The sequence below is a fragment of the Lepisma saccharinum genome, chromosome 10 (genome assembly GCF_977018435.1).
Source record: "Lepisma saccharinum chromosome 10, izLepSacc3.1, whole genome shotgun sequence".
In the NCBI taxonomy this organism is placed as follows: domain Eukaryota; kingdom Metazoa; phylum Arthropoda; class Insecta; order Zygentoma; family Lepismatidae; genus Lepisma; species Lepisma saccharinum.
In genome coordinates, this window is record NC_139238.1 from 72,358,259 (window position 1) to 72,386,079 (window position 27,821).

General features: G+C 37.8%; 1 protein-coding gene across 1 annotated transcript in view; it reads right to left on the bottom strand.

Moving 5' to 3' along the window:
• Nucleotides 1-771: 771 nt before the first annotated feature.
• Nucleotides 772-27,821, bottom strand: part of LOC145994376 (protein takeout-like) — a 99,796-nt gene continuing 72,746 nt past the window's right edge. Inside the window, exons 3-6 of the mRNA XM_083130488.1 lie at nt 25,752-25,899; nt 25,026-25,159; nt 19,085-19,234; nt 772-1,295 (exon numbers count right to left, since the gene is read on the bottom strand). Of these exons, the coding sequence (XP_082986614.1) occupies nt 1,129-1,295; nt 19,085-19,234; nt 25,026-25,159; nt 25,752-25,899 (599 nt within the window). The 3' untranslated portion in view covers nt 772-1,128. The remainder of the gene's footprint in view (nt 1,296-19,084; nt 19,235-25,025; nt 25,160-25,751; nt 25,900-27,821) is intronic.

Below are 27,821 nucleotides of genomic sequence, written 5' to 3' on the forward strand. Positions count from 1 at the left end.
TTCTATCATTACATCATGGAGCTGAGGAAGAACGTGTCACTCTTGCATTCATTCATGTTCTACTTTACCATGAAATAACGTTGCTATTAGCGTTACAGTAAAACCTCGTTAATCCGGACTAATGGGGAGATAAGTTGACCGGTTTAACGAAAGTCCGGATTAACTAAAATAACCTAAAAGAACAGTAGAAAGTGCATTAAAACTCCGTTTATAGCAACAAAACACGTTCATTATGGTGTATTTAAAGGGCATAGGCCTAAATACACTATACAGTACAGTAAAATGTAAAGCAGTACGACAATGCAGTAGGATTGTTGACTTCTAGTCACATTTAAAACCTTGCATTCTGCTTTCTTTCATTTTTTTTTAAGTCCGGCTTATCGGGGTCCGGAATAACGAGGTTTTACTGTATATCTAAATTGTCCATTCTATTATTGTCACATTCTATCTCTCCCCTCTTTTGTTCATCTTTCTCTCTCCGTATCTTTCTCTGAGAGAGGAAATTACATTTCGTGAATGAGATATGAATAGCTGTTAAGTAGCATGGGTCATACTCGAACATGGAAAGTAGGCCCAAACATAATTTTCATAGCTCAACATACAACTTGATATTTTTTTAGCAAAGAAAAGGAACTTTATTTACATAAATCTGACAATTTTCTTCTCATATATGATAGCTACATTTATCACAGGACATAAATACATATATAAATAGTACATACACGTTTAAATCTACATTCCTATTTGAAAGCTAGCAGAGTATTTTTAGCTTATAGCCTTGCATCATTACTGCCATCATATTGTTCATCAAAACAATTTGAGATTACAACGCACGTGAATATCAGTACTTTCCATAGCCACTCATAACTTTGTTGTAAGTCCATAATTTTATGGTTTAAAATCATCTTACGGTTTAAATTTAGTACTTCTTGGTATCTTCTTAAAGCGAAATGTTTAAAATGCAGTTTCAGTTTTGAAATGTTCATTTTAAGGAAATAGTAGTGCACTCTAACGTTCGCAAACTCAACTACAGTCCTGTTTATATTGCTTCATACTTGATCTTTTTCCCTTACACATACGTAAAAAAATATATTCACGAGCAAGAATGCTCATATTCTTGGACATTGTTCAATCAGACTCCGGTAACAATGGGAATAGTTCATCTAAAGAATACTTGTGGAATATTCTGTTGGTGAGTTCCTTGAACAACTGTCCCGCAACTTTTTCCACTGCTGGTTTTACTTCTTCCAACACAAGCTCCCAGTTGTTGTTGATAAAGCTGTTCATGGCAGAAGCTGTAAATAAACAATAAATATTCAGTAAAGCTTCGATTGCTGTACATTGCTCAGTTAGATGCTCGTGGGTTTTCATCAGGGTTGCTGAAGGTCCAGGAATTATTGATAAATTCAATTCTGGTCCAGGAGAGAAAATCAGCAAGTGTAAATAGGTTCTGGACCGTAAAGAACCTTTTTATCTGTAAAGTAAAGTATCTGTATTTCAATTCGGTCCAGGAACCTTTTTCCAGCTCAATTTAAATACGTAACAGGAACCTGTTTTCAATGAAACAATACGGAACTTGGACCGAATATAATTTGTGCCAGAAAAAAGTTTCCGGTCCTGCAGCGGAACCCAATAGAATTTATAGGTTCCCGAGACTTTAGCAACCCTGGTGTTCATAACAAAATTGGGCTTTTCTTTTGCATTTTTTGTCTATATTGCTGGATATTGCACATCTATTCTTCTAGTTTGTAGCGATTTGAACAACGTTGAAGGAGAATTTCAGCTCTTATTAAAAATTAAAATAAAAGTATGGGCTAGAAATTTTGCTCGAAAGAAAATAATGGTAATCAATGCATATTCAACAAGCTTTTTAATGAATTCGGGTATGCATATTCATACATGAGATTCACAGGATTCATTCATAATATAATATTTTGTTCAAATAAATAGGGTAAAGGAGGGGAAGTTCGCCACCAAAATGCTTTTCATTTTTTTCCTTCTAAACGAATTGGGGTAGAAGGACAAAATTTACACAATACAAAAAGTAGTCACTGTGGATTATGAGGAATATAACATAAATACTGTGTTACTTATATTTATGACGTAATATTAAAAATACTAAAATGAGAAAAAGTGGCGAAATTCCAGCCAAATGCTGGGAAATTCGCCATATAACTTATTTATAATTGTATCGTCAGTTTAAGAGTATGAAATACCAAGTTGTTGCCAATAACTCGGACAACAAAGTGTAAAAGACCTACAAAAGACAATACAAAACTACTTGAAAAAATACAATACAAACATGTTTAAGAAACATAGGCCTAAATGTTCATATGCATTGTGAACAAGTTGTGTGTGAAAGATCGCCTGTAAGAAGGGAAATTCGACACATTTTCTGTTACTCTGGCGAATTTACCAGCAAATGCATAGTGGAAAGAAAACAACTTACGTTTACTTGTACATGTACGCTTTTCAAAGCAAATCTTTTCACGACATTCTTAAGGTGTGAGGTTACGATATCAATAATTAAAAGGAAGAAAAATAATTCTTATCTGCCACGAAATGACAATTTCCAACGTAGTATGAAATTCGACACCTTTCTTTGTCTTCTGTGTAGACGCAACTGCGCATTCCAAACTGTACTGCTTGCTTGCTAGTTCGCTCACCACACTGTTGTTTTCAGTGGAAACAAGGCACATGTTACTTGATTTTTACAGGCATCAGTAAGTGTTTCCAACCAATAGTTTCTATCTACGATTACAAAAACCACAAGTACGGCGAAATTTTCCACCATGGCGATCATCCCTTCTTTTACCCTATGTCAAACATTTAAGACACTTGTAATAAAAAGGATTTTCATGATCGGCTAATCATATTTGTCACATACAAATCTCATCGCTTTGCATAAATACCTAAATATTAACGAACTGAACGCGAATGTACATTATCTATGTTACTATTTTTATCGAGAAGCGAACAAAGAAAACCAACAGTCGGAAACCACAGACAAAAATAATTCCTTTGCCAAGCTCATGGATTATCTTCACATTTCTAAACTTTATAATGATTGGCTGTTCCACAGAATCTAGCAGCGAAAGCCAGTTGCAAATAGAACATGGCATAGTCGTCAAAACTACTCAAGCAGCCAGCCTGGCGGCCATGATTTCCAACCAAGTAACCAGTTTAGCGTCAACTAGGGCATTCCTACTGGAAAACCAGTTCCGTGTGTAACGGCCTTTAATTCTTCCTTGTAGCTGATCATTGGCGATTCATTCATTCTTAGTTTTGGACTTTTAACCACTTTGTTAATCTTTAAATACCTGATTCTGCCTCCGTCTTCAGGGTAGTGTGTTAGTCTACTAAATCATAGTTCAGTCCCTGGACACATGATACGTTTGGGTTGATTTCCAGCAGTATCAATCCTTTGATATGTGGGGCCTGTCCCACCGCAATATGATTCTCCCTGGCAGTTTACATAGGTTAAAGATGGATGTTCGCCATGCTGGGAATTTCGCCGTACTTGTGGTTTTTGTAATCTAGATAGAAACTATTGGTTGGAAACACTTACTGATGCCTGTAAAAAATCAAGTAACATGTGCCTTGTTTCCACTGAAAACTACAGTGTGGTGAGTTAACTAGCAAGCAAGTAGTACAGTTTGGAATGTGCAGTTGCGTCTACACAGAAGACAAAGAAAGGTGCCGAATTTCAATACTACGTTGGAAATTGTCATTTCGTGGCAGATAAGAATTATTTTTCTTCCTTTTAATTATTGATATCGTAACCTCACACCTTAAGAATGTCGTGAAAAGATTTGCTTTGGTTAGCGTACATGTACAAGTAAACGTAAGTTGTTTTCTTTTGACTATGCATTTGCTGTTAAATTCGCCAGAGTAACAGAAAATGTGTCGAATTTCCCTTCTTACAGGCGATCTTTTACACACAACTTGTTCAGAATGCATATGAACATTTAGGCCTATGTTTCTTAAACATGTTTGTATTGTATCATTTTAAGCAGTTTTGTATTGTCATTTGTAGGTCTTTTACACTTTTTTGTCTGGCATATGGGCAACAACTTGGTATTTCATACTCTTAAACTGACGATAAAATTATAAATAAGTTATATGGCGAATTTCCCAGCATGTGGTTGGAATTTCGCCACTTTTTCTTATTTTAGTATTTTTAATATTAGTTCATAAGTATAAGTAACACAGTATTTACGTTATACTTGGCTTGTCTTGACGTGACCATCAAACGATCTATGACTTAGTAGATTAACACACTACCCTGAAGACGGAGACAGAATCATCCTCCGAGACGTTGGTATTTAAAGATTAACACGGTGGTTAAAAGTCAAAACTAAGAACGGCCATTTAGTGTTCATGTATATTTTCTTAAAAAGCAAATAAAACTTTGGTTCCAGGAAATCTGGTCAATCCTTCTTTCTGTAACCAACAGACCTAGAGATAGCAGTGACTAGTGGCTTAGAATAAGTTTAGGGGAAAGTGCGAAAGTAAGTACATTTTTTTTAACAAAAATAAACGGTTTAGTATGCTATGTTCAATTACTGTTGATTTGTCTGGATACTTTTTTCTTCCTACTGGAGAACTACCAGAAGATTTGCAACCTGGCAACATAGTTTACTTCAGCTATGCTCCTCTAATATTGATAGAGGTGGGAAAGAGCATTTCAATGGTCAGGTATTTGTTAAGAGACAGTCGGCAGTCATTTTGCTTTGAAAACCTGCGTATGTTGGTATTAGTACATTGAAATGCAGGGATGGTGAAATGAACACATAAGTTTGTTGTCGAAGAGCATTTGTTTTTGTGGTTAGGGCATAATTGCATTTATATAGAGCATTTTCTGGTACTTTATTGTACATAAAAATACTAGCCTTAGCAGGACATATGAAATAACTATTTCTAAATTGAAATATACCTATTGTTCCAAAATGTATATGTGGATGACATGATACGTAGCAAAAATAATGAATTTAAATTTCATTTTCTGTTTCAACCATCCTATTACTACAGAGTGGTGTACATGCTCGTCACATGATTTACAAGGATTCTAGTACTATAAGCAGCAATACAATTACCATATTCATCTGCATTATATTATACACCATGATGTATTTATGTTAAATTAATCTTAACACTCGAGTGGCTCTTATTTTTCGAATAAGAACAATGTGTCACTCAAATTATTTCCGACGTTCAAAATGCGGACCGGTGACTGTTTGGACAATGATTGAATAAGAAGGATTGTTAGGAATGGGATGCGAATTTTATAGGAAACTGTTAATGCTTAGCTATCGGTACTGTGAAATCCTTTGTGGTGACAGTGATGAACATGATCATTGCTTATTCCAACAGGACGATACACCTACTCACTACAACGTCAAAAGTATCTATTGGTAGGTTTTTCATAACAAAGAACTCTTTTTCAGGATGAGTAGAAATATTGTACTTACAAGGGAGGTTATCTTAGTGTCCCCCTTCGATTTCCATGAAACTTGGCAGGTGTATAGAGGGGCCTCAAGGAAGAAATACGTGTTTTTTTTGTTTCGGCTAAAAAACGGTTTTAGGGGGCAAAATCCCCTCTCAAATGTCAAGGTGAGGACAAATTGAAGTAGGGGTACTGACCCCTGTGTCTCCCTCAGATTTTCATGAAACTTGGCCCTAAAAAACTGTTTTTTACCCGAAACAAAAAAGACGTATTTCTTCCTTTGGGCCCCTCTATACACCTGCCAAGTTTCATGGAAATCGGAGGGGGACACTTAGATAACCTCCCTTGTTAGTATTTTTCAATGTTGTCCTTTAATTTCAATTTGAGGTTGCGGTTTTGTTTCATATTTTCTTTTTCACACCTGGCAACCTTAAATATAATAATAATAACAGTCCAGTACTGCATGATAACAACACTTATGATGACCGTAAATAAGATTACTTTTTTGACACTAGATGGAAGCACAAGATTTAAATTTACTCTTATCTGAAGAATAGCACGAAGATTATAAGATCTGCTTGTTCGTAATGCAAATAATTAAACATAGTTATTGTGCTAAGATAAACTTTATAAAGCATAGCTTCTGAGAAGTGATTTAATGGAAAATCATAAAAGAATTTTGTTTTATGTATTTCAGTAAGATTAGCACACATTTTTAATACCAGCTCCTGTCAATACAGTAGCAGGGCTATCCTCGCAAAATGAAATTTCCTGGAAAGATATAGAGTACTTGTTTCTCGAGAATGAAATACATTTTATGTAATGTGTAAATGTTAATTTGGCGATCACTTCTGAATACTTAGAATCATACTTACGAAAGCCATGGACCACATTGTTGAATCATTAGTAATTATACGAAAAAGCAGATGAGAAAACGTGTGCCCTATTACAGGTCTTATTGGATTGTTACAAATTCAGTCACTTACCTCATCAGGTTGAAAGAATCACATCTGACACCCGTATCTGAATTGACAGCTACCGACTTACGAATTCCGTTACCCGTCAATATCAGATACTCTAAACTGATATTCAGAATCTGAGTCCTGTATTTGATTCCTTTCTTCAAACATTTACCAAATATTCAAGGACGCCCTCAGGATTTTTCTAAAAGGGGGGGGGGGTTATAAGAGTAAGATTTCACATCAAGATTGTTAACCCTACACCGCATATGGCGTTGCCATTTGGCTACATCAATTTTACTGCATCGTAGTTACGTCAACCTGTCGCTAGATGGCAGTTGTATGGTCTCATTTCATTCTCTGAAATATGAGTTTGCTATTTGTAGCACTAGATGTCCTAGATTGAATTTAAGTGCTCATTAATGATAAATAATGTACTATGACGACAAAAGTCAAGGCCATGTTCGTTTTACATATTATTTAGTAATTTTTATGTATAATATAATGACACTTTTTCAGTTGAAAAGAATACACAAAATAATTAGAAGTTTTCAGGTTCATTTATGTAACTTTAATATGTAACAACAATTCATGTGGCTTCTATTGTTACAGCAGCGACGTTCGATTTCTGCCGGTGGCCTTGGCTGCTATATCGCGTGCGAGACAGTCGGCGGGCCTAGACAGAACAGGCATGCGCAGTAACACGTAAACACGTAGTCGCTCGGAAAAATTGCATTGTGTCGTATCTGCCTTTTAGCAACGAGGTGTTAGGCGTGTGTGTAACATTGCAAATAATACTGTTTATTTATCGTACAGAAAGTGTGTGTCTGAGTATCTGTAAGTTTCTGGGCAAACAAAATGCCACCCATTAACTCCAAACTTGGGTCAAAAACGCTTCACAGTCAATCTCGCGAAGTTGTAAATAATGTACATTCCTTTGCAAAACGTGAAGCGGCTTCCGGTGGTTTGTTAATACCATTGAAAAAGGTACAAGAGAGAGTGGCAGCAGCAACTGGGGTGCCTGTGAGAACATTAAGAAACATAATTAAAGAAGGGAAACAGTGTGAGGAACAAGGCACCTCTTTTCAAACGCCTGGGAAAGTGCATCGTGTACCGAAACGAATCACCGATATTGATGACTTCGATAAATGTGTAATAAGACGGACAATTAACAATTTCTACATTGAGGACAAAACGGTGCCAACTGTGAAGAAACTGCTCTCAAAACTGCAAGACAACATACAGTTTAGAGGAGGTAGTACAAGTTTAAAAGTTATATTACGGGATATGGGATATAAGTGGAGGAAAACCAGAAATAACAGAGCGATATTAGTGGAAAAGCATGATATTAGATCAATGCGTGTGTCATATTTACGTGCAATACAGAAATATAGGGGGGAAGGCAGACCAATCATATACGAGGACGAAACCTATATCCACAGCACGCACACAAGACCTAAAAACTGGAGTGATGACAACACTTCAGGATTGTTGGCTCCCATTTCGAAAGGACAAAGACTAATTATTATTCATGCTGGCGGTCGTGCTGGGTTTGTGCCTGGTGCATTTCTGATGTTTAAATCCAACAGAACGACTGGCGATTACCACCATGAGATGAATGCTGCAAGTTACAAAAAGTGGTTAACTGAAAACTTAATTCCAAGAATGCTGCAAATTACAAAAAGTGGTTAACTGAAAAGTTAATTCCAAATTTGCCCCCCAAATCAGTTTTAGTTATTGATAACGCCCCATACCACAACGTGCAGTTAAACAAAGCTCCTACGAGTGCTAGCAATAAAAGTGTTATGCAAACCTGGCTAACAGCTAATAATGTGCCATTTCATGACAAAATGCTGAAGGTCGAACTTTACAGTCTTATTAAATCTCATAAGCCACTGCGTAAAGAATATGTAATAGATAATCTCCTCGCCATACATGGACATACTGTTCTCAGATTACCGCCTTATTCACCAGAAATAAATCCAATAGAACTCATTTGGGCCGATATTAAACAATGGGTAGCCGGTAACAATACAACCTTTAAACTGGATGCTGTAATGAATTTGTGCGAACAGAGGGTTAATGAGATTGGGATAGAAAAGTGGGAAAACGTTTGTCAACACGTGGAGACAATAGAAAAGCAATATATTGAACAGGAGGGAATTATAGAGGATGTTATTGAGAACTTTGTTATTAACGTCGGAGATAGTGACACCGGTAACAGTAGTGACAGTGATATAAATAGCAGTGGAACTGATAACGAAATGTCAGGTGTGGAATACCTTTCAGATGTATAAAACACTTGTTTGTAATATGTTAACAATGAACGTGTTTGTGTGTGAATATGTATGAATTTTAATATTTATATTATATACATTTTGAAGAAAAGTTGTTTTGTTCCGTTATGTTCGTTCATGTAAAAAAATATTTTCACAGTTTTTATCTGGTGTGTGGTGTGATTAAAACTTCGAAACTCCAGCTTCTACGTCTGTTCGTATGTGGGCGCAGTGTTTACGTTCCGCACAACATTAGCCATCGTCATCCACATCGGCCAGTCACGTGCTCGTTATGAACTCCCCTCGCAGCGTGCACAGTCAAGGTCACCGGCAGAAATCGAACGTCGCTGCTGTACAATAATATCCTTGTTACCAATTGGCAACATTATGCAGTCATTGCTTTTTACAGTTTCATTATACCTGTTTCCAATTGGCAACATGATGCAAATAGTAGTAGCTGCCACCACAGTAAGTGAGGCGTTGTAGGCCATCTGTGCTGCTCCCTGTGAGCATCGAATGTTGCGTCCTCACGTGCTTTACAGTTGTGGGTGTTTGTTGTACTTTGGAGTTCTATCTAGCTGTGTCTGAGGTGTGTTCCAGGACAATGGATCAAGGTTTTGACAATATAAATTTTGTTGACGATGATGGCAGTGTGAAGCCATTGACACAAAGCATTATTCTTGAGATCCCCAGTGGCAGTGAATTGGATCTTGATTTTGACGACAGTGACACAGATCCAGCTTTTAATCCAGATGTACTTTTTGAAGAACTTGATACCGTAAGTGATACCAGTGTAGAGGGTAACAATGAAGTAATAAATGACTCTACAGCAAAGGATCTTTTTGCAGCAAGCACTTCTGCACAGTCAGCTATATCTGGCTCGAGTATATCTAGTGACAAAATACAAAGTAAATCAAAGGGAAAACAAAGGAAAGTTGAAGTTCTGTGGAAGAGAAAGTGTATTTCTCGTTCAGATGATATAGCTTTCAAAGGAAACGATTCACTTCCAGAGCCCATAATGGCTTTGAAAAGATCTTACGATTATTTTACATATTTTTTTACACCAGAACTCATTCCGATGATTGCAGAGCAGAGTACATTGTACAGTTACGGACACTGCTGGGTTGTAACGACCATATTGGGAAAGCACTGATACAAGCCATCCATGTCTGACCACCAAGCGCCTTGTGCCTAGACAACCCAACCAGCATTGCAATTCTGCGGCTTGTATACCAGTCACGGGTAAACATCTATGTAAATTGAGTAGTGATGCCAAAGAGAAATAAGAGATGAAGATTGTCGATCGTAATGTCTCGTGTTCTCGACATGGAATAATATTCGGTCCACGTTACGTTCCATTATTTAATGTTGTTTGGGAACGAACCTGATGGACTGGGTTTATATTTTCACTCCTTGCATTACAGTAAACTACATATTTTACAATTATATTAATGCTTTGAACGAAAATAATACCCAGAAAAACATCGAACACACGCGCACACCACTCTTCTCACACACATGCACGTGAAAACAAACACACAAAGCTAAGTTTTAACTTCCAAGTGAATGTCCAAATAACAGTAAATGGAGAAGCACGATGTGCGAAACATGGGACTTTTCACAGAAAGAATGCGTCTATTTTTGACATACGTGGTTTCTATTAATAGACAATAAAACAATTATGAGAGAAATTAACATGCATTTTCATCTTCAGGTGCTGAGGAAGGAAACAGACTGACTGGAAAGAAGAAAACATGGTGCTATTGATAGAGTGTTGGTTAGTGTACAGAGCTTTCATCAGTGAGGTCTAGGTTCGATCCCCACTAAGGACATTTTTTTATTCTTTTCTATTAGTGAAGAAGTATGTAATATTGTTTTCTAGGCATTTTGACGAAAGGATACACATCAAATTTGTTCGTTTAATCTGTATTTTCATTCTTCTAATAAGTTCTCTATCACAAAGGGATATATAGATTCTCTATCTAGGCGATGGATATCTTCTCAATGGTTCCGTAGCTACGATTCTCCAGTCCCTTCCACCCACTTGTCTTATTTATTTACTTCATTCATATCAACTCACGAAATACCATGAATCTAACGAAACACACACAGATATAGTTAGAACAAGAAATATACCTCGCCTCGAAGGTTCCAGACTCGAGTTCTGGCTTTCTTGCGAGGGTGATTATTCTTGTGTGTCTGTTTATCATCTATGTCAAAAAAGTATTCCTCATTATTGCCGTGATTAACCTAGGGAGAGACCAAAGCGACTGAAATAACAAAAGTACAGAAAATGCAAGACACATCTGCCTAGGCATGTTATACCTTGGGAATTAGCAATCTGAAAATTAACTTGCGTTTCAGTCGACTACTTGCGAGCATGCGAGAATGCGGGCAACCCGAGTTCGAGCCCAGCGGGAGAAAAGTTTTTTTTTTGTCTAATTTCATCCAACCTTATTTATAAAACTGAGGCTTCTGCAAAACGTTTTGAATTGTATGCCACTTCGTATGTTGGTAATCTGAAAGCAGCAAAGTTGAAAATTTGATGTTCCGAAGCGACGATGTATTTGTGTATGTGTTGCAAAAACGCAGTTATTTATTAGCGAAAAACATGCAGCCACGTGATCATTGAGAACGCTTCCTAGTTGTCAGTGCTAAAATGGCAGTAGCTACAGTCTGTCAACACACACCAACTTTCACGTTCCCCGTAAAATGATTACCTTTCCACGTTTCAAAATCATGAGTGCTGTGTAAAGCGATACTTTGATACTTGCGTTTGCATGTTCGAATCTAAAGTAATACGAAACTTTTTTTTTTCAGCAAATGATATGCAATCCATTAATAACTGTTTGCAATGTGATATTGATATCATATATGGAAAGAATAAAAATGGAGAATTTCGCTTCAAACAACTTATAAATATATTAAATTATGTGGATACCTGATGTGAAATGTACGATGCACGATCAGAGAGCCTGAATGTTGGATTGAAAACTGCAGAGAACAATGACTGACTTATGAACAGTGAAAGGTTTTTCCATGCTCCAATGGGATTTTATTTATATAAATAAACAATGGAGAAGGACACAGGTTGGTATGATGAACTAAATTGTAAACTAAAAGTTTTAATTGAAGAAACAAAACACGTTCACGGTCAAAAATAGGGCATTCTATTTCAGGCACATTACACTGTCTTAAAGACTATTTTCAAAATTAATAATATTTGGATAACCGGCAAATCCAAACTTGATGTTAAGCACGTAATGCACTTGATAATCAAAGAAACATAATTTTTCTTGAAGATGCCCTTTATTTTATGTCTTGATTGTTGAAATAATACGTTGAAACGAACAGTAGTATGTTTTAGAGTGTGTTTAGAATCTCTTGCGTACTGCATGGGAATACTGAAGTCATTTTTAGTTTCCTAATCAAATAACAATTATTCAGTGTAATCTTTAAAAAGGAAAGCCTTTGTTTCTTTGCAGCTGTTCATGACAGAAATTAAATTGCAAGACAAGTTCCCAAATTAGCAATAGTTCTCTTACATATTTGTGGTATGTGCTTGTCTGCCTTATACCGGATGATGAAGGAAGCAGATATAAAAGATAGAAAATTACTGTTCTTGGGTAGCTCGTCCTGCTTTTGTCAGAAAACCTGATCAGCATACTGAACAAAGCCATCACATGAGATACGACTTCAATAATATAATCCGTTTCTGTGGTCAAATAACTCCAAAAAAAGGCAATAAAATTATCAGTGTGAGGAGACGGAGAAATAATTTCCTTTTATCTTACATTATACTCTGTCTGTATGCCTAGTGTGGTTTGTCTGTCCCAAAGCTGAAGGCAAACCTCTGTCTGTTGTAACGCGTGGCATGTTTTCTTCCAGCTTACAAATCACGTAAAATACCTTCGTTCACTTCAGTGTGCTGGTTCTGCAGGCACAAGTTCATGTCGACTGAAAAGCAGATACCACGTGACTATGGGGCCAACTGTCAGCACCGCAGAGAAACTTCGGTAACTTTTGCGAGGTTCCATCTAGTCCTAGACAAAGCGCATGCTCCGTAATTATGTGCAGAAAACCCATATTTTCTGTGTATAATATTTACGTATGTTTGGATTGTGTGCTCAAATGTTGCAGTAAACATAACTCCGTGACACCCAACAACAATTACAAGCGCTTCAGAGATTAGAAACTTAGCAAGCGTTACTCACAAGACAATTATATTGTCCGACTGACAGAAGAACAGGTGGTGGGGTGGTAGGGTGTTAGTTTTACGCGCAGGAGATACTGGCTTTGATTCCCGTTTGATTGCCTCCAATTTTTTTCTTAACTCGAGCAACTATATATATTTCAATTTGTTTATTGCGAACATTCTTATTTTATTTGCTGTACGAATTGTTGAATTTTGAATTGAATTTTGTTTTCCAAACGATTACGATAATTTCTTGTGAATAGTATTATATGTATTTCTGGATCATTTTCTCGCAAGAAATGTATGCTTTTCGCCAGGCATAACATTTTATTGAGTATATTTGTAAAATGATGAGAAATGTGAAAAAACTATCGTAAAAAAATAATTTTCACAAATAAAATTTAAAACGGTAAAGTAAAGATTTCCACCCAAAAATAAAGTAAAAATGTATTTAACTTTTACTCCAATAAATTATTAAATAAAATAGAATAATTAGTTGCTCGAGTTATTTAAAAAATAGGGCAATAGAACGGGAATCGAACTCACTCATAGCCTTCTTTACGTGAAACTTATCCGCTACCACGGGGCCACTTGACCACTTGGATATCATGTAATAGCTTCGCCTCATCAAGGCACTTGGAACTCATCGAAGCCTTCAAGCGCTTTTCCTCGATTTTTTTCTTCTTTTTAAGTTCACTTTATGCACAATAAGAAAACTGGATCTATAGTTTAAAGTGGGATACCAACCACTTGTGCCTAAACCGCGTATCAAACTTTTCCTCGGGAATTGTTGGCTAGCGTGCGATATTACCAATACTCGGTTCGGGCATGGATGTGGGTGTTTGTCCCAATGAGAATACAGAGGAAATTGACATGTGTGACAACTGAGAAAAAGGTGAAGAACGGGGATACTATTAATTTTGAGAATACTCTTTCAGTTAGTGTAAAGTGCCTGAAATTGAATGCCCTATTTTTTTTTACCGTGAACGTGTTTTGTTTCTTCAATTAAAACTTTTAGATTACAATTTAGTTCATCATACCAACCTGTGTCCTTCTCTCTTGTTTATTTATAGCTATAACTAAAATCCCATTGGAGCATGGAAAAACCTTTCACTCTTCATAAGTCAGTCATTGTTCTCTGCAGTTTTCAATCCAACATTCAGGCTCTCTGATCGTGCATCGTACGTTTCACATCAGGTATCCACATAATTTAATATATTTATAAGTAGGGAGCAGAAGTTGATGACCTAAAAAATATAGGTATAAGACGTATAGAATATCCTAAAAAATGGAAAAAGTTGACGTAAAAATGCAAAAATTGACCATTAAATTTGTTAGTTTCAGGTTAAAAATTGAAATGAAAATGAAATTAAACAAAATGCAATCTTGCTTTAAAAAAAACAGGCAACAAATGATACCACATGCACATTCAATTAAAATATTCAACGAGGATTTCCAATGGAAACAGGGTCTAGCTATGGTATTTCCAGCCTCTCCTTATCTGACCTTAAATCTGAGTAGCCCCAGACGGGCACCTGGTGGTTTCCCCTGACAGAACAAAGACTGTCACCAGTTCAGTTTTCTTTTGCTCGTAAATTGCAATCCTGCGAGATAGGCATATATTCACCTTGGTGAAAAGATTCAAGAATATTACAAAAATTAAAGAAGTGACAAAATATAATGAAACAATATACCGAATTTTGCGAAAAATGACGGGAAAATGCCGAAAATCGAGGAAAATGACCTAAAACCTGACAAATGGCAACAAATGCAAAAAATGCACTTTAAAATTACCTTTTTGGGGTTCTAGACGAAGTGTAATATTGTGTATATTTAATGGCCATCGCGTCCGAGATGTCAGAAAAAAGATGATATTTCATCAACTTCCGCTCCCTATTTATAAGTTGTTATAAGTGAAATTCTCCATTTTTATTCTTTCCATATATGATATCAATATCACATTGCAAACAGTTTAATGGTTTCAATGTCATTTGCTGGAAAAAAAAGTTTCGTATTACTTTAGATTCGAACATGCAAACGCAAGTATCAAAGTATCGCTTTACACAGCACTCATGATTTTGAAACGTGGAAAGGTAATCATTTTACGGGGAACGTGAAAGTTGGTGTGTGTTGACAGACTGTAGCTACTGCCATTTTAGCACTGACAACTAGGAAGCGTTCTCCATGATCACGTGGCTGCATGTTTTTCGCTAATAAATAACTGCGTTTTTGCAACACATACACAAATACATCGTCGCTTCGGAACATCAAATTTTCATCTTTGCTGCTTTCAGATTATCAACATACGAAGTGGCATACAATTCAAAACGTTTTGCAGAAGCCTCAGTTTTATAAATAAGGTTGGATAAAATTAGACAAAAAAGCTTTTCTTTCCCTGGGCTCGAACTCGGGTTGCCCGCATGCTAGTCCGACACGATAACCAACACTCCAAACGAGACAACACGAAACTCTTTCGCAAGTAGTCGACTGAAACGCAAGTTAATTTTCAGATTGCTAATTCCCAAGGTATAACATGCCTAGGCAGATGTGTCTTGCATTTTCTGTACTTTTGTTATTTCAGTCGCTTTGGTCTCTCCCTAGGTTAATCACGGCAATAATGAGGAATATTTTTTTGACAAAGATGATAAACAGACACACAAGAATAATCACCCTCGCAAAAAAGCCAGAACTCGAGTCTGGAACCTTCGAAGCGAGGTATGTTTCTTGTTTTTCTTGTGTGTTTTCGTTAGATTCATGGCATTTCGTGAGTTGATATGAATGAAGTAAATAAATAAGACAAGTGGGTGGAAGGGACTGGAGAATCGTAGCTACGGAACCATTGAGAAGATATCCATCGCCTAGATAGAGAATCTCTATATCCCCTCGTGATAGAGAACTTATTAGAAGAAAAATACAGATTAAATGAACAAATTTGATGTGTACCCTTTCGTCAAACTGCCTAGAAAACAATATTACATACTTTTTCACTAATAGAAAAGAATAAAAAAAATCGTCCTTAGTGGGGATCGAACCTAGACCTCATTGATGAAAGCTCTGTACGCTAACCAAAACTCTATCAATAACACCATGTTTTCTGTTTCCTTCCTCAACACCTGAAGACGAAAATGCATGTTAATTTCTCTCATAATTGTTTCATTGTTTATTAATAGGAACCACGTATGTCAAAATAGACGCATTCTTTCTGTGAAAAATCCCATGTTTCGCACATCGTGCTTCTCCATTTACTGTTATTTGGACATTCACTTGGAAGTTAAAACTTAGCTTGGTGTGTTTGTTTTCACGTGCATGTGTGTGAGAAGAGTGGTGTGCACGTGTGTTCGAAGTTTTTCTGGGTATTATTTTCGTTCAAAGCATTAATATAATTGTAAAATATGGAATTTACTGTAATGTAAGGAGTAAAAATATAAACCCAGTCCATCAGGTTCGTTCCCAAACAACATTAAATAATGGAACGTAACGTGAACCGAGTATTATTCCATGTCGTGAACACGAGACATTACGATCGACAATCTTCATCTCTTATTTCTGTTTGGCATCACTACTCAATTTACATAGATGTATACCCGTGACTGGTATACAAGCCGCAGAATTGCAATGCTGGTTGGGTTGTCTAGGCACAAGGCGCTTGGTTTTCAGACATGGATGGCTTGTATCAGTGCTTTCCCAATATGGTCGTTACAACCCAGCAGTGTCCGTGACTGTACAGTGTTCAAGAGTGTCCAGAAAGACCCATGAAACTTCTATCATCGGATATTACAAAATATTTAGGTATTTGTGTTTTGGGAAGTGTGGCTGGTCTCAGAAACGTGAGACACTATTGGAATGAAGTCTTGGGTGTCTCAATTATTCAAAAAACAATGACAACTAACAATTTCGAAAGCATTAGAAGATTTTTGCATTTAGTGACAACAACAAATGCATTCCAAAAGGTCAACCTGGTCATGAAAACTTTATAAAATACGACCTATTGTAGATGACTTGGCAGAGAAGTTTGGTTCTGTTCCAATAGAAGAATCTCTCTCAGTTGATGAGCAAATGTGTTCCACCAAAGCTCGACATCATCTGAAACAATACATGCCAGGGAAGCCTCATAAATATGGATTCAAACTATCTGTCTTGTGTGGGATTTCAGCTTATGCATATAATTTTGAAATATATTCAGGTCAATAGAATGATGAGTGCACTCGAAAAGATGGCGAACCAGACTTAGGTGCAAGTGGAAACATTATGGTCAGGCTTACAAGAAACGTTCCTCCAAACATGCACTATAAACTTTACCATGATAATTATTACACATCTGTACCCTTGATGACATATCTAGAATCAAAGGGCATCCACTCACTTGGAACTGTGCGGCGGAACAGAATTCCAAATTGCAAACTCCCTTCACATGAGGAGCTAAAGAACAAACCAAAAGGCACTGTTGTTGAGTATGTCTGTGTTCATGAAACTTGTGAAATTTCCTCTCTAATTTGGAAGGATAACAAGAACGTGACTATGTTGTCTTCTTTTGTTGGCACTAATCCTATGCAAGAAGTCACCAGGTGGAATAGGAAGACAAAGAAATATGATAACATTCCATGACGTATAACAAACACATGGGAGGAGTAGACCTAATGGACAGTCTCATTGGGCAAGGAAAGATCACAATGCGAACAAGAAAATGGTACATGTGACTATTTTACCACCTAGTGGACGTTGCTAATATCAATGCTTGGCTTTTATACAAAAGAGCAGCTACGTCAGTAGGGACTTCATCTACTATGAAACTTATGAAACTTCAATAATTCAAATATAAACTGGGAGAAACCATGTGCAATATTGGGCAGATGAAAATCTCAACAAGAGGAAGACCTTCAAGCATCTCTCCACTCCAGAAAAAAAGGAGAATCTCATCTTCACGGGACACTACAGCTGATGTAAGATATGACAAGACGGACCACTGGCCACAGCACGTGGACAAAAACAGCGATGCAAGATTCAAGGACGCAAAGGTTTCACTAGAGTGAAATGCATGAAATGTTCTGTCTTCCTCTCTTTCAACAAGACAAATATTTTTTTCTTAGATTACCATACAAACAAAGAATAAGTAGTCATAGATTCTTGTATACAGATTACAATATATACTCTCATGTTCACTCAAAAGTAGCCATTTTTGCTTGTATTGTATTGTATTCTTTGTTATATTATGTGTAACCATTTACTTGCAGAGGGAAATGTGCAATAATGCAATTTGTATCTTAATAATAATAAAGTAAATCAATACACGATGTTGCCACAACTCCCAAGAACAGTGTATATAATTTTTTACTGTTTTAAAAAGAAAACTTGATGTGTACCTATATCTTCCATATTGACATTTGTATATTCTAAGAAAAAATAAAAAAATAACATATGAATGCATGATGTTGCCATTTGGCACATTTATGAAAAATAAAAATAGCATATCAATGCATTATGTTGCCATTCGGCACATTTATGAAAAATGTTTATAAAATTAACAATTTTCATTAAATATTTTTTTAAACAATTTTTTATGTGTATATGTTGCCTATAGAATATACTATATTTTTTCCGTTTCATTAAAAAACAAATCATGCGCTGTAGGGTTAAAGGTCCAGGAATTGTAAATAAATTAACTAACCGTCTGGGGGAGAAAATCAGCAAGTGTAAATGGGTTCTAGACCGTAAAGAACCTTCTTCTGTTTAAGTATTTCCATTCGGTACAGGAACCTTTTTTCAGGATGAATTTCAAGACGGTCCAGGGAACATTTTTTTGAGAATCAATTTAAATACGGTCCTGGAACCTTTCGTTTTTCGGATCAATTTAAATACGGTCCAGCAACCTTTTTTTTCAGTGAAACAATGCACAACTTGGACCGAATCAAAATTGTGTGAGAAAAAGTTCCGGTCCTGTTGTGGAACCGAATAGAACCCAGTAGAATTTATGGATTCCTGGACCTTCAACAACCCTGTTTCACATCTTACCCTTCAGTCATGGAAACTTATATTTCACTATTTATCATTATTGTTGTTATTGTTATTATTAGTACTACTATTTTTATTTTGTATATGCAATTGAAATTGAACCTTTGCAATTATTGGCAAATGAATGTTGAACTTTATGAAAAATAATAGTAGCTAAGTAGCAACATCGTACCCACATTTGGGAAATGAAAGCACTTACTCAGAATTGTGTCTCCATTGAATAGGTTGTCGTAACGAATGGATCCCTTTTCCATATGAAAATCGATGTTAAAATCCTTCACGTGCATGTGTGTCCTGTTGTCCTTTACGAATGGTTCGCCGTGCACTTTGATAATTGATGTAATATCACCTGTAAATATATAAAAGAAGATGAGTACACAATATTTCTTAAATAACCCGTGGCTCGACAGCCCTTGAAGTGGTGAGGCCTAACTCCCGACTGACAGTCTCCCTCCCACAATCCTACCTAGAGGTGTGGAGATCTTCAACAGGTAATGGGGTGACGTGGGGTCAGCACGTCGAACCCTCAGCCGTTGTAGGAAATTTTCGAGACCGGGTTACGCTGCTTGCTCGTAGCTCCCCAATTGCCTCACGATGGTGGGTTGCCACAGGCCCTATACACAGACCGAGAATCCAGAAACTGAACCCAGGCGGACTCGAACACATGCCGTCCCGCAGTCGGAGCCCAAAGCACAGCGCCTAACTGCACGGCCAGGGAGGAGTTTACTTATTTATTTATTTATTTATTTATTTACTGTCTTACCAACGGCAGATAAACATAAACATATGTTGGTATGTACACACATAAAAAATATAGACGTCGATATCGAAGATGGATATCGATTGAATATAGATATCGAGTCGAAATATCGAAAATATCGATATCGATAATATATATCGACGCTACCGAAAATACCGATATGGACGATCCAGACAATACCGGCACATCTTTATCTTTCAATTTGAAGTTTCGTCCCTACCCTCTTCTGGAGCTGTCGAAACGAAACTATGCATCAAACATTTCGAAAGATGTTATTACAAAATATTTTGTTCTATGCATATGCTGTATATCGAGGCAAGACCAAGAACGAGACAATCATTTATAACTTGAGACCGAGTCTCGTATCGTATCGATACCATCCCTATACTTGGGCACACAAGGGGATCCAGCAAGTTCTCTAAAGTAGTAATCTTGTTATTTTTATTGGTTGTTGCATGTATTTGCTTTCCATGTTAATCAGAGGCAAGCTTCAACTTAGTTTTGTATGTTTTACAAAATATCAAGCTTTTAAATTAAATTTCTCATTAAGCCTCACCGGGGTTCAAGTTTCATATTCCATAAGAAAATCTCTAAATCGTACTCAATTCTTAACTCCAGTTCAACCAATCAGAAGAAGAATCACTACATGTTCCTTTTCTTACTTGTTTTTGATTAATGTTATTTCATGTTTAATGACAGTAATTCTTCCTTAATGCAGTTTCCAATGTAACGTATTTTGGGGCTTGTCCGTGCCTCGCAGAAGGCGGTTAGTTTTAAAATCTCGTCCCTTCAAATCTGTGAGAATGGAAAATTCCAGTTTACTTTTATTTTCCAATACTCTCAATTTATGTTCCTCATTCAACCTAAGGGACCAAGTAATCAAGTAATCAAGGGGTCCCGGGTTCGATACCCGGTGGAGGCACAAGTGGTTCGGATCCCACTTTAAACTGTAGGTCCAGTCTCTAGCCTTACTGTGCATAAAGTGGACTTAAAACACCAATTTAATCAATCAATTTAATAACTAAGGGACCAAGTTTCGCATCCGTATAATATTACAGGCAAAATTACTGTTTTGAATATTGAAGACTAAAATTGGTAAACGCTCTAAGTGCTACAGAAATTCAAACACCGTTTTCCACGTTAAACTGTGAAATGTGCCATGCTTTATAATATGGTAAACTTGAAAATGGCTGGTAGATCTCTAAGTAGTTCAAAGGGCGCGTAAAGAGGTCACTAGTGTGCACGTTCTTACGGGCTGATGTGCGGAACGATGCGATTTCCCAACACTTTCGCTTTTGGCACTTACATTGTTTACCACTTTTAGTCCTCTATCTTAACTTTTAGTTTCTTAGATATTAAACGAGACGACAAAAGTTTACGAAGAGAGAAGTAACATGCATTTCCTGAATTAAGGCTGCTCTTTATTTCCTCTTTAATATCATTTTCATTTGTTAGTATTACTCCTAAGTACTGGAATTTAGAAACTGATTCAAACGAGTTGTTATCAATAATTATATTTTGATTACTTCTTAACACTTGGTTTCGGCCTGTTCAGTTACTGGAATAAATTGTTATTGTTTTTAGAGAAACATCTTTTCGAGCCATTTAAGTAAACGACGTTTTTAATTGGAAACCGAGGGGATTATGGGGCGCGTTTATTTTAAAACTAGCTCAGCTTTGCCCGGGTATTTATTTATCACAATCTTCTATTAGACAGGAAAATAATGAACTCTAACTATAGCGCAAAATGAAATTGGAGTTGAAAGACATTGGGAGTGTCACTATTCATCTTATCGACCCCGAAAACTATTGGTTCCACACCAATATCGGTCGTTTTCGATTATTTTTACATGTCACCCCTTTCCCATCCCACCCACTGGGAGTGCCAGGGGTGTCTTGGAGTTGAATGGCATTGGGAGTGTAACTATTCAACGTAGCGATCCCGAAAACTATGGATTCCACACTAATGTCAGTCGTTTAACATGTCACCCCCTTTCCACCCCCCGTAGGGGTGCCAGGGGTGTCTTGGAGTTGAACGGCATTGGGAGTGTCCCTATTCATCCCGAAAACTGTGGATTCCACACTAATATCGGTCGTTTTTTTATTATTTTTACATGTCACCCCCTTCCCTCCCACCCCCTGTCAGGAGTGTGTCACCCCCACAGTATTGCAAGTCATATGTGTACCAAGTTTGGTCATCGTTAATGTCACCAATTAGCTTAGAGACTCCGAAAACTATGGATTCGACACTAATCTTGGTCATTTTGGAAATTTTAATTTTCATCCCCCTCTCACTCCCCATCCCGATAGGTGATGAACTCGAAGTGGAACAGCATTAGGAGTGTCACTATTCATCTTAGCTTTCCCGAAAACTATGGATTCCACGCTAATATCGGTCGTTTTCGATTATTTTTAAATGTCACCCCTCCCCACTACCAACCCCAGGGCTGCCAGGGGTGTCTAAATCCCACAGTATTTCTTTCGAGATTGCAAGTGATATGTGTTCCAAGTTTGGTTGAAATCACTCCAGGCGTTCGAGAGTTATGCTAGAACAAACATACACACATACACACAAACATCCATTTTTTATACAGGGTGTTTCATAAGTTCGTTTACAACGCTTGGGAGGTGATTGTACGAGTGAAAATAAGGTGGAAAGTTCATGTAACGAAATTCCGGAAACGGCTTTGTTGCCGAGTTACTGACGTTTGAAAACGTGGGAAAATGATTTTCCCGAAGTGAATAATGGCAAAACGGGTGGTAGAAGTCAACGGTGTTGGGTGGACCACTAAGAAATTGGGTACGCTCTTGTCAAAAAATCACGCGGCAATGTTGTGCAATGTCGGCGCAAGGGATTCCCCAAAGGACGCGAACGAAGATGTTGACGGGACTGGGGTGGGTGTGCGTTCTGCGTGAACTGGTATCGACGAAAATTGGCATGTGTTGAATGGCACCAAAAAACAAAGAAAATTTCCTTAGCGAAGGGCACCATGACGTAAAAACGAAAAAAATGAACTGTCATAGGTTGCATACCCTATACACAGACGGTTTTCAAAGTGTCCACCATGTACTTCCAAGCAGAGGCGACAACGGCGAATCAAGGATTGTCTAGTGCGACCCAAAAACCCCGGCGTTTCTGCTATCGATGCTGCAGTTACATTGATACGGGCAACGAGGTCCTCGGCTGACACAACAGGTGTTTCGTAAACGAGGCGTTTCATCTCTCCCCAGAGGAAGAAATCCAGGGGCGTAATATCAGGCGATCGAGGTGGCCATGGCACAGACCCTCCCCTGCCAATGCACTGGTTGTGGAATACGGTATTGAGGAAATGGCGCACATTCCGATCGAAATGTGGGGGTGCACCGTCGTGTTGAAACCACAGTCTTTGTCTCAGTGCCAAGGGCACGTCCTCTAGTAGTTCAGGCAAAACCTCACTGAGAAAGGCTTGATAATTGGGTCCACATAGGCGAACAGGGAGAATGTACGGTTCAATCAAATGGTCATGCAGTATCCCGCACCACACATTCACTGCAAATCTGTGCTGATGATGTGCCACTAGCAGTGGATGTGGATTTTCATGTTCCCACACATGACTGTTTTTACTATTCAACACACCAGTTTTCGTGAAGATAGCCTCATCAGTCCATAGTACCGTATTCTGAAAATTGGGGATAGTTTCAACTTGATGAACAAACCATTGGCAAAAGTCCTCACGTGAGCCAAAGTCCCGAGGTAAAAGGTCTTGCACTTTCTTCAATTTGTACGGGTGCATCCCCTCTTCTGCCAGGACCGCCACACATTCACATGGGAGGTGTTTCGTTCGTGGGCTAGTGCGCGCGTACTGGTGCCTGGATGATCCATCACTGCAGTTAGCACATCTTCCACAAACCGTCGTGTTCGCACACTTCGAGGTTGTCCAACTTCTCGACGAGGTGGCAACACTGATCCTGTTTCCCGAAGTCGAGTGTCTACAGTTTGAAATAAGGTGTGCGATGGTAACACCCTATTTGGAAAACGTGCCCATACAGACGCCTTGCAGCACGGCTATTACCTCCAGCCTCCCCATAAATCAGATGCATGTCCGTCAGCTCTTGGGACGTGTATGCAGCCATCCTTTACGCCGGGCTACAAGTGTTTATGGCCGTTAACACTAGTACACTTCACAGAACACGATGGGCTGTGGCTAAGAATTAACACGTAACACTGCTAGGTCAAATGTTTGCCCAACACTACTGTCCAAGAACCTCAAGTCTTTCCATTCAACCGTGTATGTTTAACAACCTGCTGCTGGCACAGCACCTGAAGCACGAATGGCACAGACACGTACGCTCCTTCATGAGGAAACCTACAACGTTGGCGCCCCTAGCGGGAAATGTGGTACTTAACGTCAGGTCACACGGACTCCCATCTGCCCTTCAGGGTATGCAACCTATGACAGTTCATTTGTTTCGTTTTTACGTTATGGTGTCCTTTGCTCAGGAAATTTTCTTTGTTTTTTGGTGCCATTCAACACATGCCAATTTTCGTCGATACCAGCTCACGCAGAACGCACACCCACCCCACTCCCGTCAACATCTTCGTTCGCGTCCTTTGAGGAATCCCTTGCGTCGACATTGCACAACATTGCCGCGTGATTTTTTGACAAGAGCGTACCCAATTTCTTAGTGGACCGCCCAACACCGACGACTTCTCTCCACCCGTTTTGCCATTATTCACTTCGGAAAATCATTTTCCCACGTTTTCAAACGTCAATAACTCGGCAACAAAGCCGTTTCCGGAATTTCGTTACATGAACTTTCTACCTTATTTTCACTCGTACAATCACCTCCCAAGCGTTGTAAACGAACTTATGAAACACCCTGTATATTAGATAGAACTCTAGCCGTTAGCGAAGGGCGAAGCACCTTGTTAAAAATTGTAAATTCGACAATGTCGAGGTGTCTGGTTTTCTTCTTAGCTTTAATGCTACCAATGCTAATCAGAACGTTACAGGAATGTTTCCGTGTAAAGTATTCCCTGTTGTATAAAATGCTATAACATTTTCGGAAGCATTTATGCGAGCAATGGGGAGGGAAGTTGCCCCCATTTTTTGCCAGTTGTTACCCCTACACTATAGTATCTTAATGATAAGTCTTGTCAAACCAAGAGGGAAAAAAAACTCTCCTTGCCCCCTTCCCTCTCGCCCAGTTTTGGCACATTGTATGCTAGCAAAAATTTTAAGGGAAATTCTTCCGTCTGAATAGGACCTCTCTCTGTTAGAGTTGTCGACCAATTGAATAACGAGTACGCTGCAACTACTTTCTCTCTGTGTGCATGTGCACGGAGTAACAAGTGTCACCTGCAAGGATACAACTCGTGAACTCCAGCACTAATACTTACTGTAATTTCCTTCGCTGTGACCATTCCCCACAATCGGGAGCAGAAGAACTCGTCCTTTCATTTTGTAGTTCCCCGTTGAGATGAGTTCAGGAACCTTCAAGCCAAACTCCATTTTATATTTGTCAACGTCGATCCTGCGTAATAAAAATATATATGATATGGTTAAGTCCAATATCGACCATTGTCATTTACGAACTACATGGATTATTATGATTTGAGGTCAAAACTGTGTAGAGTTTAAAATACCTTTATCACTCTAAATTTTGTTGTAGGCTTTAAGCTGGAAGTAGATACGGAAAGAGACATGATTTGAGAATATGGAAAGAGATTTTGAAAAGTGGGTATGGAAAACGATGGACTTTGCGAATATGGGCAAAGAATGGATGAAGATTTTCATGGACTTTGAGAAATATGGGTAAAGAATGGATGAAGATTTTGATAAGTGATTATGGAATGAACCATGCATCTTGAGGATGATGGATAATTAAGAATGGATGCAGATCTTGAGAAACCATAAGGAATGGAACATAGACTTTGACGAAGATGGGCAAAGAAGGGAGAAGGGCGTGAAAAGCAATCAAAGTATGTGGCTGGTAAATACCAAGATAATGCTACATTTATAGGAACAGGTGGAAAAAGAAATAGCAATATTGACCTGCTCGATTTATGTGAAAATGTTGATCATTTGAAGACAAAATACTTACTTAAAACCTGCGCCTCACTTACTTTGTGTAGGTCACGTTGAACGTACTTGGCCCATGAATGATGACGTCATGAAATGATGACTCTATGCTAACTGGTCCTGTGCCCTGGTTGAGGGAAACTCTTGGTATTCTCAGAGGTTCATACGGAGGAATATTCAGTTCTGGAATTCCTAAAAAGAATAAGATTAATATATTTAGAATTCAACACTTATATTTTTAAGTAAATAAGATATGACGTAGCGAAAAGTATGTTTCACTTTTTATTATTTTACCTGTTTTTTTGTTGTTTGTTTTTCTTAATCGCGACGATAGTGAAGAATGGTGATTTCATGATAAATGCGCGATATGGCAAACACAATGAATGACATTTTATCCAGGATTCGACCCTAGGATCGCAGGCTCTTCTAGATGACGTAGTGGTAATATTTTCTCCTAGTCATCAAGCGATCACAGGTTTGAACCACATTGCATAGTGGTTCGGATCTTACATTAAACTGTAAACTCAAAACCCAATTAGACTATCTCCTAGATGGTATAGGAGCAATGCTATCGCCTTGTAATCAAGGGGTCCAATGTTCGAACCTCGGCGGAGGCATGTTACACAGTGGTTCGAATCCAGTAACAATTACCCTACCTGAGCTTAAAGTTGACATACAACAGACGAAGGCTGGATTCTGGAAAAAGTAATTCAATACAATCTTATTTTACTAGGAAATAGTTTCCAAAATGGCGAAATTATTACGACTCAATAGCGTACGCAGGATTTCATGAAAGGGAGGGTTATTTCTAAAGCTTTCTCCAAATTCACATTGCCATTGTTTTAATACACTTTAATTATATAATAATCATCATAATTAATTAATAATTCTAATAATACTAGTATGCCACTACTACTATTAAGTAATGGATATCTACATAAATATAGTATTTATGAAAGGAATAGGAATAAATTACTTTCTAGTCATTCGATTTTGACAAATTCTAGGAGCATTCTCTTTGTTTCTTTGATACAAAATAATTGTCTAGTTACCGAGGTGAGACATTTTAAGTGTGAAGAAAAGCCATACAAACAAGAAAATATATTAAAATATATTGAAATATTCAAAGTATGGAACTCATCCAAGGGGCTGCGGTGGTCTGATCGTTAGGGCGTCTGACAACCAAGCGGGTTATCAGGGTTCGATTCTTGGTTGGAATTTTTCAGCTCTTGTCCCCGCATAAATGTCCCAGTGTAAACAATGGGAAAGTGGACTGGTGGCTGTGTATTCTTGTCCGTCTAACTATACATTATCCGCTTACAGCAAACCAAGAACTTTCTCTAGTTAATGCTCATTGTTCACACACACAAAATATATACATGTTTATTGAATATTGATGAAACTGAGATACAAAACAACTTTTTTTTCCTCTTTTAAATCAAAGGTGCCCTCATATTTTATTTTCAAAAATTCGTGTTAATTTTCAAGGCATTCACTCTGAAAGACGCGTGTGTTTGGAATGCTGTGCTTTTCTCCATGCTGCATGGGAATAACAATTCAAATTATTATTATTATTATTAGCTATTATTATTAGTAGTAGTGGTAGTATTCTCGCAGATCTTTGACTGTGATAAATCGGCCATTTTTAAGTTTCTTCACAGCATTTTTCATAATATTTCAAAAGTTCAGGGGGGTTAAACCCCGTAAATCCCCCATGCGTACGCCACTGTTACGACTGCTTTACAAAATGTAGTGATTCAAGCGTCACGTGGTGGCGTTACATCAGATATAAACGTAATAATAAAAGCAGTTAGACAAGGTGTTGAATTTTGAAATATGTAAGTGTGTAATCTGTCTGTTGGAACGTATTTACTTTATTTACCGTGCGCATTTCTGCAACTTTGTCTAATCGCGACAAGTCCATTGCAATGAGAAAGAAGACTGGAGTAATGCAACAGTGTATGAAGGCGAATAGATGGTAGAATATGATAAATTTATCCCCTGCACATTGCAACATGCGGTAAAATTATATGGGAAAGAATGTGGAGGCAGAACCTCACACGTTCAAGATATCGGTCATTTGCGGAGGTGATGTGATCAGCACCACGCCTATA